This window comes from Triturus cristatus, chromosome 1_2 (assembly GCF_964204655.1).
Source record: "Triturus cristatus chromosome 1_2, aTriCri1.1, whole genome shotgun sequence".
In the NCBI taxonomy this organism is placed as follows: Eukaryota; Metazoa; Chordata; class Amphibia; order Caudata; family Salamandridae; genus Triturus; species Triturus cristatus.
Genome location: NC_140580.1, coordinates 1,082,035,753 through 1,082,050,458, shown reverse-complemented (window position 1 = coordinate 1,082,050,458; position 14,706 = coordinate 1,082,035,753). Strand labels below are relative to the sequence as shown.

The following is a 14,706-nucleotide window of genomic DNA, read 5'->3' as shown; positions in this document are numbered from 1 at the left end:
GCCATCCAGGATATGGCTCGTGGAGGCTACTTTATTATTCTGGCTACTCTCTTGCATATTCGGTACTGCATTTTCGCAATATTTTGTGCTGTATCATAATTTTACTTGCTCTTTTATATTTACATTTCTCTTTTTATGAAAATTGTGCATTTTTATACTTTTGGAATTTTTCGCTGATTTTTGTATATTTTCATATCGTAGCAATGCATTTCAATAGTGAGCCCCATTACCATGACAATGTAGACATCTTCTTTAATTATCATATTTGCACATTTGTATTTATATTTTGATAAAGCAACTGTACGGAGTAGTGATTTATGGCACTTTCGAGAAGTTTATATTTTATAGACACTGTTTAACTTCTGTTTTTGTAAAACACTGCAACACAGCATCCAATGGAACAGTTTTATCAATCAGTAAAAGGATAAACAAGGAATGTGGAGACATACTGAGCAACAATGACTTTATGAGATAAAGATGGTGCCCTGACTACAGTTCCACTGTGTTGATATTAATACAGACATGGAACTTACACGCTTCCATACTTCCTTTCTTATCTATCAATTTATGTTAAATACACTTACCAACTTTACCACTATATACTGATGTTGATTATACACACACCAAGCTTCCACACTTCTATTCTTGCATGCTAATGTAGGTTTACACGCTTAGCAACGTCATCAATTAAGTGATATATTGTTTAACTCCACATGTCGTTGTGTGGTCACACAAATCCACGCACTACAACAAGCACCAGAGAAGCTCCAAATCTAATCAAGACATTGTTTACAATCTTCCCTGGGACTACATTCCCAGACTCATAAATAAAGTTCTCCTGCCACCACTCATGGCCATTGCGAAGAGACACTCAATGTGTTCATGGCTAAGGATGGAGGAAAGGGACTAATGTTTCATGACATCGAAGCCAATTCAACCCAAATAACACAACGGATGAATGGCTGGAAGTGTGATTTAATGATAGAAGGGTGGATGGGAGTGTGTAATTATGAAAGGTTGGGTAGACAGAAGGGTAAAGCAAGGACTGATGGAATGGTGAAAGATGGATGAATGGAAACCTAAGAAGATCGATAGATGGATGGATGCATTGGGAGGCTTAAAGGATGGGGAGATAGATGAACAGAAGGTGGAATGAATGTACCTCATCTAGGGTTCATAGGGCTTACCCGCTTCACTCACCCGATGGCATTAGAAGTATGGATCAAGTGGGGGGTATTTTGATTTTCTGGTAAACAACGTTTACCACAAAACATTTTCCCCGCAGGGAATCACAACGCAGTTGTTACAACGACCGCGTTGTGATTCTGCATACCATTACTCCGCAAGTCGGAACAATGACTTGCGGGGGGGGAAGGTGTTGGATTCAAAATCTAACACCTTCCCTAGTGTCCGCACAGACTGGAGTTGGAATAGTAAATTATACTACTCCAACATCCAGCGCCCCCCTCTGCAAGTCGTTGTTCCGACTTGCAGAGTAATGGTATGCGGAATCACAACGCGGTCGTTGTAATGACCGCGTTGTGATTCCCTGCGGGGAAAAAGACTGCGGGATGACGACACACATTCTGATTTTCTAGCTCCTCCATTGATGGTGGATAGTAAATTGGCCTGCACATTTTGAAAAAATTGGTGGATCAGTTTTACAATAGAACTGAGCCTTCGTAGCAGGCTGTAGCCAACGAGTCAGGATCAGCAGTACTATCTCATCAATCACATGTGTTACATGTGGGGTAACAAAGTATTCTGACATTTTGACACTACTCAACAGCATTGATTTGAAGAATCTGGCAGATGTGATCATACAGCATCAACTGCATATCAAAATGTATCAGATGATACACAAATCCACCTCAGATCAAGAAGCAACAAAGATTAGCTGGCCGGATTGCAAACTGTCTACAGCGCATCTACTTCTGGAAAGAGGGTTACTTTTGTCTCAAGGGTTTCAATCTGGAGATCCTAGTAAAGGCGCTCTCAGCTGAATCATCTTGACAGTTTGCTTTGCCCATAGCTTGTGGCCATAGACACTCATAGTAAAAAATACTAGGCGTTTGTTTCGATTCAAAGCTTGTCTATGTCTAACAGATCACCAGTGTTTATAAAAAACTCCAAGCTCATGATGTTTCAAGGGCCAGTACAGTTTGCATCAGATAAACCACAGAGTTGAACTGAAGGGAGCACCAATACTTTTACTTCTAGGGATTTGTAATTCAATTTGAATCGGGGACCAAGGAAGGTCATCCAGAAACTCCATAAGATTCAGTACGCAGCAGCTGGATTCTGCCTAACCCCAGCTCTGAAAGAAAGCTCGGCTCCTCGTGGCACAATGGATCCTGTTCAAAGCGCTCTATACTCTCTACGACTCTATCAGAGGAACAGAGCGTGATAACCTCCAAAACTGACTCCTCATTACAACCTTGGTAGAACAAATGGTTGATCAATGAAATATGATCAGTCAACTCAGATTCAAGAGAGAGAAACGTGGCAATATCATGCAGGTTTAGAGTCCACACCTTTGGAACTCACCAGATCCCCACCTAAGAGCATTGTCCAGGTTAGAAGCATTTAAAATGTATTAGAAACCAACTTATTCAAAAGAACTGTTCCGCACAACCAGGCTCCATCCAAGCCACCCTCTTCTAGTAGGCAATGGGCCCCATCCACTGGAGTATCCCGCAAAATTTCCACCAGCTGGCAATACCATGTGAGGTCTTGACACATCTGGTAACCTCATAGTTGAAAACGAGACCAATTCAGCACAGTTATGCAGTTTTCTGCTAAATATACATTCAATATAAGTAAATAAAAACACATCCCTGCCCCTGTTTCTCAGGAACTGGTCACCATGGTCTTAAGCATCATTGTTTTAAGAATTTAAAGAACTAAATGTATATGCCTGTGACTGTTATGATCTCAGATGCTCTGTAAAGATTCCGGTGGAGCTTCACTAGGGTTTACCACTGGGATAAAGCTGGAGTCATGAAAGGAGGGCTGTTTCATTCAATGAGTTAACTAATCATGCCCAATGACTCTCCTTTCTAGCTGACAGGTAGCGTAGGCCCACTGTCATCAACCATTTCCTCCAGTGACCAGTTATCACCCAGTTTGACTAACACCTCCTACTTATTGGCCTCATCGAACGCAAGCTAATGTTTCAGAGAGGGTGACCTGGTAGAAGGAGGTCTGTTTCTGCACATTAAGGGGCCTATTAGGATGGCGGGCGGACTTTAGTCTGTCCGCCACCCTAGCGGTGCTGGGACCAGCCGCCAGTGGTGCGGACGGTTCCCCACCTGCAATTAGAATGCCACCACCACCGTGGCAGTGGCATCCTCCATTCCCAGCATTGTGGTGGGCGGTGCTCACAGCACCGCCCGCCACAATGCTGTGAATGCACGTTGTGCATTGTCATGCACAAGGTGACAGGCACCGCGCGGTGCATGCCACCTTGTCCATGACAATGTAGGGGTGTACCATAGGTACCCCCCATGTACACCCCCCACCCCCAATACCCTGGGGGCCCACACCGGTCTCCCAAAAGCACAATGTGGCGGCGTTGAAAGGCTGCTTCCCATTGCCTTTCTAATATGGATGGCGGTGTCTAGCAGACACCGCCACCATATCAGGCCCCTTTTCCGCCCGGTCACCTGTGTGACCGGCGGAAAACCGGCGGACGGTCTTTCCGTCCGCCGGGGTCCCCCCCGCCATACTAATATGGTGGGGGAAATGGCTGGCGGGCGGGGTATGTTGTAAGGTGGATCGCCAACGCCATGCGGGCGGTGACGATCTGCCCTACCTCCTAATAGAGCCCTAAGTATCTGTACAGAGAGCTCAGCCCACACCTAGTAAATACACTACATATCTTTGTTTCATTACAAATGCCATCAACGTGTCATGCTTCCCTTGATTGTATTGCAGTTGTATAGTCCTTGCTGTTTTATTTGCATTGACATGATGCTTATTCTCATGTTTGAGTATAATTCAACTCACCCTTGCACTGTATGTTTTGTTCATAACTGAATAGTTGGTAAATCACTTTTAGAGACCTGAAGAAGACCCTCTGTGCAGGTGTTACTTCAGGTTGCCCCATGAGAGGATTTGTCCCAAAAAAATCTTCAGTTGCTTCCACAATCACCAACAGAGGTCATGCTTTGCAGATGTTACCTGAATCTTTCTCTTTTTTGTTGTCTGTGCGAGGTTTGGATGAACTCTTTTGTGAGCCACAACTCCAAAGTCGTCTGTTTTCAATGCTCTGTTTTTGATCTTTCACTGCAACAAGAATAAAAGTGGTTTAGTTGGATTCTTTCGCATCAATCCTAGTTTAATGCCTATGCTGTCAAGCATGTTGTGTGGGCTGGCCCTGGAGTACCTGTACTTACATTACACACTGAGATGCCCTTGAGGTTGAAGTGTGCCATGTAATGGACCCATCGGCCTGTTTTGGTGCTCACGTATCAACTAGATTACCTATGATTAATACATAATTATACACAATGGAAAACCATAGGTTTTGACCACTCTGATAGGGTAAACAGCCCTCAAAACAAAGCCGTCACCCTGCATGCAATTACAATGCGGTCGTTACAACGACCGTGTTGTAACAACGCATGCCATTACACCTCAAGTCGAACCAACAACTTGGGGAGGGGGGAGAAGGTGTTGGATTTAACACCTTACCTACTGTCCGCACAGACTGGAGTTGGAATAGTAAATTATACTATTACAACATTCACCGCCCCCCTCCACAAGTCGTTGTTCCGACTTGCGGGGTAATGGTATCCGTTGGTACAACGCGGTCGTTGTAACGACAGCGTTGTAATTGCATGCGGAGTGAAGGCATGCGTGAAAAGGAGGCATATTCCTCTGATAGTCTTTCGGAGATAGCAATGGTGGCACTAACACTCCTTCGGCGTACCTTGCAGAAGCATAGTGCCTCATAGCAGGCATTAGGCCAACACTTGAGTAGTGGGAAAATAATTCACTCCCTATTTGTGATGGTAATTGTTTGGTTTTCCTGGATTTCACACTTGTTGCATTTGATGTGATGTGCAGTTCTAAGCTGGGATCATATAGCTTTTGCATGTTTGTGTACACCATATGTATCTTCCACCAAAACTTGATTTAGTTGATGGTGGAGACGGAGTAGTCTCGGCCATTGACATACTGAAGGTCCGCCTGACTGTAAATGAGGTGGGAAGACCTACAGTTTGGTTGAGAAGATACTCCTTCCCCTTTGCAATGGAGTACCCTCTCCGTCAAACCCTAAATCGGACAAATAACGTTTAAAACCCAAAACACCAAGGACATTCGGCAGTTGTAGTTTCCTGAGCTAACTATAACTTGCCCCCGCCATGCATTGTTTATGATCTCGCAAATTAATGCGGTCCAATATCTGCCCCTTCCACCCAAAATTCAGTTCTAGAGGCATACAATATGTACCTACCTCCTGCCCGGGTTTCAAGTTCTACATATCCAAGATTTTGCAGTCCGGTTGCGCCACGACATTCTGTTCCTGGTTTTGTGGCCTCCTCATCAGTGGGGAATGTGCTCAGATTGCCATTGACAGAACTGAAGCCTGTAAGGCGAAAGGAGAAGTGGAGATGTGCATGAAATAAATGAGGGTGGAGTAACAAATGAGGGACAAAAAAGGCAGCCTTGAAAACGCCATTCGTGATGATCAGTGAAATAACTGCTGCCACCTTCGATAATATATATGTTTTTGAAAGCGTGTATTCTGTAATCAAAAGCTGGCATTTGCCCACACCTTTCTCAGTTCACTGTTTACTGACAGATTAGTAAATCGTCCTGTTTACACAGTTTTATAAGGCTGGTCGGTTTTAGTTAATTAATTACCCATGTTTTGTGACCACATCTTGAGGCCTATTTTCAACGTTCTTCCTTATTCCCTACACACGTATTTAATAGAAAAGGTAACATGGCCTTGTGTAAAGCGCTCTGACACCCTCTGGGACTAGTCCACGCTATATAGAGCAGCTAATGAATAAATACAAAGTGTTAAATAGACGTCTTTCTATCACCGCTTCTTTAGCGGGCTAAATCAGTTGTTTCTCCCGGTGCTTGCCGCCATCTTGGAGTTCCTTCGCGGCGCCATTGCGCTGAGCGCTCCAGTGTTCAGGCGGAGGGGAGGGCAGCCACTACTTAAGGCGAGCATTTGACAGCTGAGCCGAGGGAAAGCTGGACATACTGATCGCGGCGCTGTGTATTTTAGCCAGCACTTAACAAGCGCAATTAGGACTTGATCGGTGCATTTTTAAAATCGTTTGACCCTTATTTTGTATTTTAGTTGCTTATTGTTTATTCCTCCCTGTTTTTAACCTACAGTCATCGCCCACATACTCGCATTTAAATTGGTAAACCCACCGCTTCTTTAGCGGGCTAAATCAGTTGTTTCTCCCGGTGCTTGCCGCCATCTTGGAGTTCCTTCGCGGCGCCATTGCGCTGAGCGCTCCAGTGTTCAGGCGGAGGGGAGGGCAGCCACTACTTAAAGCTCCCATAGGACCGCGCAGCGGTGACGCGCAGCGGTAGCGCCTGACTCGCGCCGGAGTCGAGCCAGAGTCTGCCCGTCTGCGCCCGTCCGCGCTAAGTTCGCGCGGTACGCCGGGGACTTTATCTTTCATCTGTACTTTGTGTATATTTGTGTGCCCGTAGCTGTCGCCCTGTCAGGATGATTATGTATTCCGGTGCCTCGCTTCTTGCCATCAGAGATACTCTCCCACGCTGCTCTGCCACACCCCACCATCCGCTGTGTGGCCCGTTTCAGTGTGCTTGCAACAGATGGTCATTGGACCAGCCTGTAGGTATTCGCGAGCTCGCCACTTCTCCCGCCCCACGAGCTCCTCCTGGTCTCTCTCCGTTGCCTGGTAGCTTGGGATCTGGTCTACGATTTTTAAATCTGAACACCAGATCTCTAGTGAAACACCATCTGTCTGTGGCTGATCTCATTTTGGATAAGACACCAGATCTGTTGGCTGTAACTGAAACCTGGCTACAAGATACTGATGACGCCATAGTCAATCTTGCCTGTCCTCCGGGATATTCATGCTTCAGATCTAACCGCCATTCTAGAGGTGGAGGGATCGCCTTATTTATCAGATCCGCCTTTACATGTACCTGGACGGTCTTGCAGATTGCTGGATGTGAGAGTGCGCTGTTTAAGGTTTCCATCAGCCCTCAGTTCTCGCTGTCAGGGATGGTTGTCTATCGCCCTCCAGGCAGCGATGTAGCTTTTAGAGGTGCCTTTCCGGAGGCTGTGAGCCTATTGGCTAGCGGCTGTGCAAACTTTTCTATCTTGGGCGACCTAAATCTCCACTTTGATAGGTTAGAGTCTCTGGCCATCAGTGGTTTTTTGGCCGATTTAGAGGCTTTGCAGTTGACCCAGCTTATTTCTCAGCCTACACACGTGGCCGGCCACACCCTTGATCCGTTTTTTACCACTCTCTCTGATGTTCGGATTGTGGCGGTTGATCCTGTGATATGGTCTGACCACTATCTGGTGTCTGCTTGGTTTCCCCTCCCTGCCAATCCCACTATACCGCCTCCTTTGCGGATACCCCGGCGCCACTGGAACAAACTTAGGTTAGAGGACCTTCACCGCATTATGGGTGCTGAGCCATTAGGTCCCCTGCTGAATGCCACCTCGGGCTATGACCGGTTCTGTAACTGGATTACCAGGGCGCTGGACGTCCTGGTACCTATCATCTCCAGCAAGTCCAGTCCCCGGCAGGCTAGCCCCTGGTATGACAGCGCGCTGCGTGCAATGAAGTCCTCCTGCAGACGGGCGGAAAGGGTGTGGCGTAAGTCGTACGATGCCGACAAGAAATCCATCTACCTGGCCTTAGTTAAGCTTTACCATCGAGCTATATGCAGGGCCCGGGCGGCGTTTTACGCAGCCGAATTTCGAAATAGCCTTAACCCGACTAAAACCATCTTTAAAACCATAAAAGACTTAATGGCAAAGAGAGTTCCCCCACAGTTGGACAGTTCCACCGCCCACTGTGAAGCCCTAGCCACCTTCTTTTTGGATAAAGTCAGGAAAATCTATCTGGCGTTTCCAAGCACACTGTCTCCTGTGATTCCCTGGAGCGGCTCTAGCAGCTGTCCATCGTTGCACTCCCTTCCTACCATCTCCAATGAGGAGTTCGCTAAGTGGGCCCTGCAAGTCAAGTCTGGATCGCCTGCGGACCCGGTAAGATCTGCTCTTTTCAGGGACGTTGCTTTTCAGGGACGCACAGCAGTGTGCTCCCTGATTAACCTCTCCCTAACCTCTGGTCTGGTCCCTGCCAAATGGAAGCAAGCGGTGGTTTCCCCGATCCTAAAAAAACCATCTTTGGATCCATCGAGACCTGAAAACTACCGCTCTATATCTTTGCTCCCTTGGCCGGCCAAGGTTATGGAGGCCCATGTAAATCGGACCCTCACGGAGCATATGACCCTTGTGAATGTCCTGGATCCCACGCAGAATGGGTTTCGTGCTGGCCACAGCACTGAGACGGCCCTTCTGGCTATGGTTGAGCATTTGCGAAGTGTGCTCGATGCAGGTCAAACGGCAGCGCTTATTTTACTAGACCTGAGCGCTGCCTTTGACACTGTCTCCCATCGCATCTTGCTACACCGCCTGCAGGACATTGGCATTTGTGGTTCAGCTCTGCAGTGGTTCCGCTCCTTCCTTAGTGATCGCTCCTTCTGCGTTGCCACCCCTCCTTTTCAGTCCAAGTACCATCCTTTGGACCTGGGGGTCCCTCAGGGCTCCTCGCTGAGTCCCACGCTTTTTAATCTGTACGTGCAGCCGCTGGCTGAGGTCGTCAGGCAATGGGGCCTTACCATGGTCTCCTATGCTGACGACACTCAGTTGGCGGTTACGATCAGCGGGGATGCCAAGCAGGATGCCCTCAGGTTCCGAAGTGGACTGAGAGAGGTGGCCAGCTGGATGAATAACAACTGTCTCCAGCTGAACGCGTCAAAAACAGAGGTGATGATCGTTGGAAGGGAAGCGGACCACTGGGGAGACGAATGGTGGCCTCCAGAGCTGGGATCAGCGCCGGCCCCTGTCCTGGAACTCAGAAATCTTGGAGTATGGCTTGACCACACGCTAAGCTTTGTGACTCATACAAAGAGAGTGGCGGCCTGCTGTTTTGGAGTACTACGCGGGCTAAGACCCCTGCTGCGATTCTTCGATGCTCCTACAAGACAGCTGGTCATTCAAGCAATGATCATCTCGCGGTTGGATTACGCCAGTTCTCTCCTATTAGGAGCGAACCAAGCCGAGATTCTTCGTTTACAACGAGTCCAGAATGCGGCGGCTAGGGCGGTGGTTGGTCTGCCTCGAACCTGCCCTACCTCTAACACCCTGCGGTCCTTGCACTGGCTCCCGATATGCAAGCGTATCCAATTCAAGGCTCTCTGCCTGGTTTTTAAAATTCTGAGAGAGTTGGCACCCGGAATACTCAATACACTGATCTCTCCCTATGTTCCTACCCGCTCACTACGATCCCTTGGACAGTCCTTGGTGGTCGTCCCCCGTTTCAGACTTAGTCGGATGGGGGGTCGCTCCTTCCGCGTGAAAGCCGCAACCCTCTGGAATGCGCTCCCCTTGGAAATCCGCCTTTCGAATGACCTAATGTCTTTCCGTAGGGCCCTGAAAACCTTCCTGTTTTAATTGTTTCTAGCTTTTATTTGTTTGCTTCTGTTACCGGACCTAGTGTTGTGTTGTGTTTACCTTTCCCTGCGCCAGGACGCTCCTTCGCTGGAGCAGCTGTGCGCATTAAAATGCAACTAACATAACATAACATAACAGACAAGAGTTACAATTAGTCAATTCAAAAGGTATTGATCAACCACCAGGGTTTAGAAACTGAACCGACTCTGGCCACTTTGTGATAGAACTTTCTTCCTTTTGTGAAGTTTTATATAGGGCAAACTTGGCCCTTGGGCATTACACCACTATATGTTACACATTTTCAAGCACGTGCAGACTAAATGCTATGTCAAGAATTACTGGAAGTTGAGCTGTGACCTGAGGTCGAACTTGGTCTTGAAATGAAATTAAATGAAATATAGATTTTATAGCGCTCTACTACCCGTAGGTGTCTAGGCGCTGAGATTCTTCACATTCTATAAATAGCAGCTCCTGCCATTAGGCCACATCTCTTCCAATTGCTATGCAATTAATTGACTCAACAATGCAGTTTTGCAATGAAAATGTCTTTGGTTACAGTCACGTTCATACTGACATATCAGCCCTCCCAAGCCCTTTTAATCACTGTCGTTTTTTTTCCATTCACCTCTGACTGTGTTTTGATCCTTTTGGTATCACAGCCTCTCTACAAGGGGGTGTCCAGTGCACCCTCTCAGAAGCCTCTTGCAACCCTTGCTCCCCCCCTCCCTTTACACCTCTCGTCTCATTGCATCTCGGGAACGTTTCAGTTTTTTCTTCATTTTCACCATCATTTATTTCTACTCTATGAAGTTGCTTTCAGAGGACACTGTTTGGTAATCGGTTGATTTATCTGTTTTTTTTTTTTTTTAATTCAATCTAATCATGGGTGTCTGTGCAATATGACTCACTAAGATCGAAAAATGCTGTCAGAAGTAAAGATGTGTTTTGCTTATTAAGAGATCCTTTGTGCTGATCTAGTCATGTGTAACCTCAATGAGGGTAACTCGAGCCCTCTTATTCCTGGTTGAGAGGCTTTTTACAAATTTCAAGACACTGAAGAGGCCGGAGCAGTCTCGCAAAATAATGTGCGGTTTCACTGTTTTGATGTATCCAACCGGACAAGGTTGGGTATTTCTGGCCTTCAAAGATATGACCAGAGTGAAAGTCCACTTTGGGTACTCAAGACACAGAGGGAACAGTTACTAAACCGAGCATTGCTTTGAGGATCAGACAGCTCTACTAGGGCTTTTAAAAGAATAAAAATATTAGTATCCCAGCTATTGAGAACTGAACGACCTTCATCCTCACGAGGCGGAAGACGTGAAGGCATAGCAGTCATGGTTGATGAGACTTGTGCCAGCCACGCCTTTCCCCTGAGGTGTTTGCTCCAATCTTGTAGACATGCCCCATGCATGGCATGCCTTGCTGCTCCAGGTACCATATAAGTTTCATGGAACAGCTGCCATCTAGTGCTGATTCCCATTCATAGACAACCAGTTGCCGTGCCAACCACCAGGAGCATCAAGACAAGGGCACTCCTGTCCCCATGATGATAAAAGTAACAACTAGTATTTCTGTCTTGTAACAAATTACCTCAGCTTGCTTCGCTTTGGCGACCTTGGCCCTTTCTATCCACCCGTCTCTTTAGCGGCTTCAACTGGCCCAAGCGTGGTGAACTCTTAAAATAGAACATGTTGTAGAATAGAAGCGAGGGCGTGTAGCATTTGTGTCTACAGTCGGTGTTGCCATTTGTGATCCACAATGTGGGGCTTGGATTGGAAATTAACCAAAAGCTACCCCGTTTCTCCTAATGCATTGAAGCCAAACTTGATACACACGCGACTTAGGCAAATGTCCGTTCGTGTCTGCTGCCTGTAAGCAAGTAACCTCTGATCACAAACCTCTTTCAAATGTGAATTACCGATCAGGCAAATGGGTTCTGAGATTTACAAAAGCCAATAGTCACCTTGGGGTCAAAAACAATATACCACTCTGTCATATTCCGGCACCATTGATTAACAAAGGAATTCAATATTTCCAGTTATGCATCTATCATTGGACGCACAGAAAAATATATGGAAGGGAGGCTCTTAAAATGCAACTACTTCTGGCCGGTAAAGAGAATGTAGCTTTTAGAATATTACACATAAATTAAAGGTTGGGCAATACACAGAAGGGCAATGAAAACTGACGTTCAAAAGCATTTGGATTATGAGAGCGATACGTAAATAAGCACTCTGTGGGCCACTAAATGCAAAAATACAATATTACTGGATACGTAACTGACCTCTATAAACTGGCGGAGGAGGGGCAAATGTCACCTTGCGCACATTTCGTCTGAGAGAGCTTTTATTGACATTCTCTCTGAGTTGCCAGAGGTTGGAACCATGTTGTCCCACAGGGGCACCAATAAGCCGCCGCCGCTGCTCCCGGATGAGGTCTTTGAGCTTCTCCAGCTTCCTCTCTGGAGATTTGCTTTTGAGACATTCTAGCTTCTGGATGTAGGAGCCGACTGGTGTGCCAACCTGGGATGACTCTGATTGGCAGGGTGGTGACCACTTGCAAACGGTGCTCTGCAGAGAGAAGGTCCGGTGGTTTCCGGATATGGCATCTGACACTTCCTCCATTGCTTCAGCAGAACTCTTCACATTTGTCCTATCGGTGACCTGTTCCCTGAGACAACCCCACTTGTTTAGGGAGCAAGGGCTTCTGGGATAGGAAGAGTCACTGGGCTGAGTTAAGTCCTCTTTCTCTGCCAGTATATTTTGTTTCGCCAGGCTTACATTTGATTCTCCGCTCTCACACAAGTGTCTCTCTACATTGGTCCATGAACTTTGCTCCAAAGACTTCTCTGATGAATAGTCCTCTTTCGAGACGAATGAACCGCTTCCACGATCACCCCTGTTAAAAGAAAAAGCATTAAAGAGCATTATTACCACTTAGTGATGGAATATATCAGTTGCACTCAACTTTACATAGTATTTTCAACCACAGCACCTTCTCCAGATTGTTCACAAGATAAGAACCATCCAGGTCTACATGTTCATTTGTCGCATGATTTCAACAGAACTTCTTTATTAAGTCCTAGCTGAACCCTTCCAGCAGACACAATTGCACATATTGTGTCCGATTTAGTCTTTTTTTCTAAAAACCACCCAGGGGATGCCAGTGGCACCAGGGAGCACTCACCCTTTCGAGGTGCTTGTCATGTTATGCGGTCTTATAGAGCGCTCAGCTGCCCCAGCAAAGGGGTGTCCCGGCACTGATGGCAGAAAGCTGCCCAGCCTCTAACAGAGAAAAGGCCTACAATATAGGGAAGAGGAATGTTTTGATGCCAAATAATTCTTCAGGCTGCAGATGAAAATAGGGAGCACGTTCCAGAGTTTGGGTGCCAGAGTACGAAAGGAACGCCCCTTGGCACGGATCCTCCTCACGAGGGATAGCCGCCAAATGCTGCCCCATCGATCGAAGTTAGCGGGAAGGGGTGTATGGTGCAAGCAGATTACCCAGAATACCTGGGATGAAGGGTTCAAGATTTTAAACGAAATACAGAGGGACTTGAACTCTATACGTTTGGCCGTAGGCAGCCAGTGATGCCGACGAATAGCACTGGATGCAGAGCATGTCCTAGGCAGGCCAAGGAGAGTTCTGGCCGCAGCATTCTGGACCCTTTGCAGTTTAACGATTTCAGGCTTGTTAGACCCCAGATGAAGTGAGCTGGCGTAGGCTAGTCTCGACAGAATCGAAGCCTGAACAATAACCTGCCTAATCGGGAGGTCAAAAAACCCCAGCAACGGTTTGAACCCCCGCCAAATTCTTGGTTTGGGTCTGAAAGCTGAGGGCGGAGTCGACCCAGACACCCAGGTTTTTTACCACCTGTTTGGGGGCAGGTGCATGCCCCAGAGTGGCAGGCCACCAGTGCTCGCTCCACAGCTCAGAGTCTTTCCTTACCAGCAGTACCTCGGACTTGCTGGAATTGAGCTGGAGACAGTTGGCAGTCATCCACTCTGCGATGGTCTCAAGATCACGCCGGAACTTGCAAGCGTCCCGAGTGGAGTCGTCAGAGAGTGTGACTACCAACTGTGTATCATCCGCATATGATACTGCCATGAGCCCTCTGCTCTTAGCCACCCTAGCTAGCGGTTCAACATACAGGTTGAAGAGGGTAGGGCTCAAGGCTGAGCCCTGCGGCACCCCCTGTTTGGGAGTATGGACTCTAGAAACAAAAGGGGGGGTTGCTACCTGGACGGTCCTCTCCGAAAGAAAAGAGGCAAACCAGTCCAGGGGCGAGTCCACGATGCCTGCCTCCTCCAACCGCTTCAGCAGGATCTGGTGGGACACAGTGTCGAATGCGGCACTAAGATCTAAAAAGATCAGTGCCGAGGTACGACCCTCGTCTAGGGCCCATCTCAGATGTTTGGTCACAGCTAAAAGAGCAGATTCCGTTCTTTGACCAGGACGAAAACCATTCTGAGAGGGGTCCAGTATGTTATTTTCCTCCAGATAGCCCATCAGGATGGAATTGATGTAGGCCTCAGAGATCTTGGAGACCCAAGGCAGGAGGGAGATGGGGCGAAAACTCTCTGGTTTGGCTGCGTTGAGATTGGGTCTTTTTTAACAAGGGAACCACCCTAGCTTGTTTACATGAGCTGGGGACAACAGCCATAGAGAGAGATAGATTGATCACCTGGCTCAAGGATGTAATGAGCACAGGTAACATTTCATGAAATGGTCAGGCTTAAGAGGGTCAGTGGGGGAGCCAGACTTGACCTTGCTACAGAGAACAGACAACTCCTCTTGGGAGATTGGCGGAAAAGCCGCCAGAGTGTGCAAAGTAGGGGGTCTAGGCACAAGGTCATGACATAGCCCTGTCTGGGGGAAGGACTTATAGATTTTATCTACCTTCTCCACAAAGAAGGAAGCTAGAGCATCACATTGCTCATCTGACGATATCAGGGTCGCATTGAGAGCCGTAGATGATTTAAGCTCTTTCAGTAACGAAAAGATACTTT

General features: G+C 47.2%; 1 protein-coding gene across 1 annotated transcript in view; it reads right to left on the bottom strand.

Annotated features, from left to right (window-relative positions):
* Nucleotides 1-14,706, bottom strand: part of CCDC187 (coiled-coil domain containing 187) — a 395,322-nt gene that overhangs the window by 271,772 nt on the left and 108,844 nt on the right. The window contains exons 6-8 of the mRNA XM_085613361.1: nt 11,982-12,595; nt 5,462-5,593; nt 4,183-4,287 (exon numbers count right to left, since the gene is read on the bottom strand). Of these exons, the coding sequence (XP_085469487.1) occupies nt 4,183-4,287; nt 5,462-5,593; nt 11,982-12,595 (851 nt within the window). The remainder of the gene's footprint in view (nt 1-4,182; nt 4,288-5,461; nt 5,594-11,981; nt 12,596-14,706) is intronic.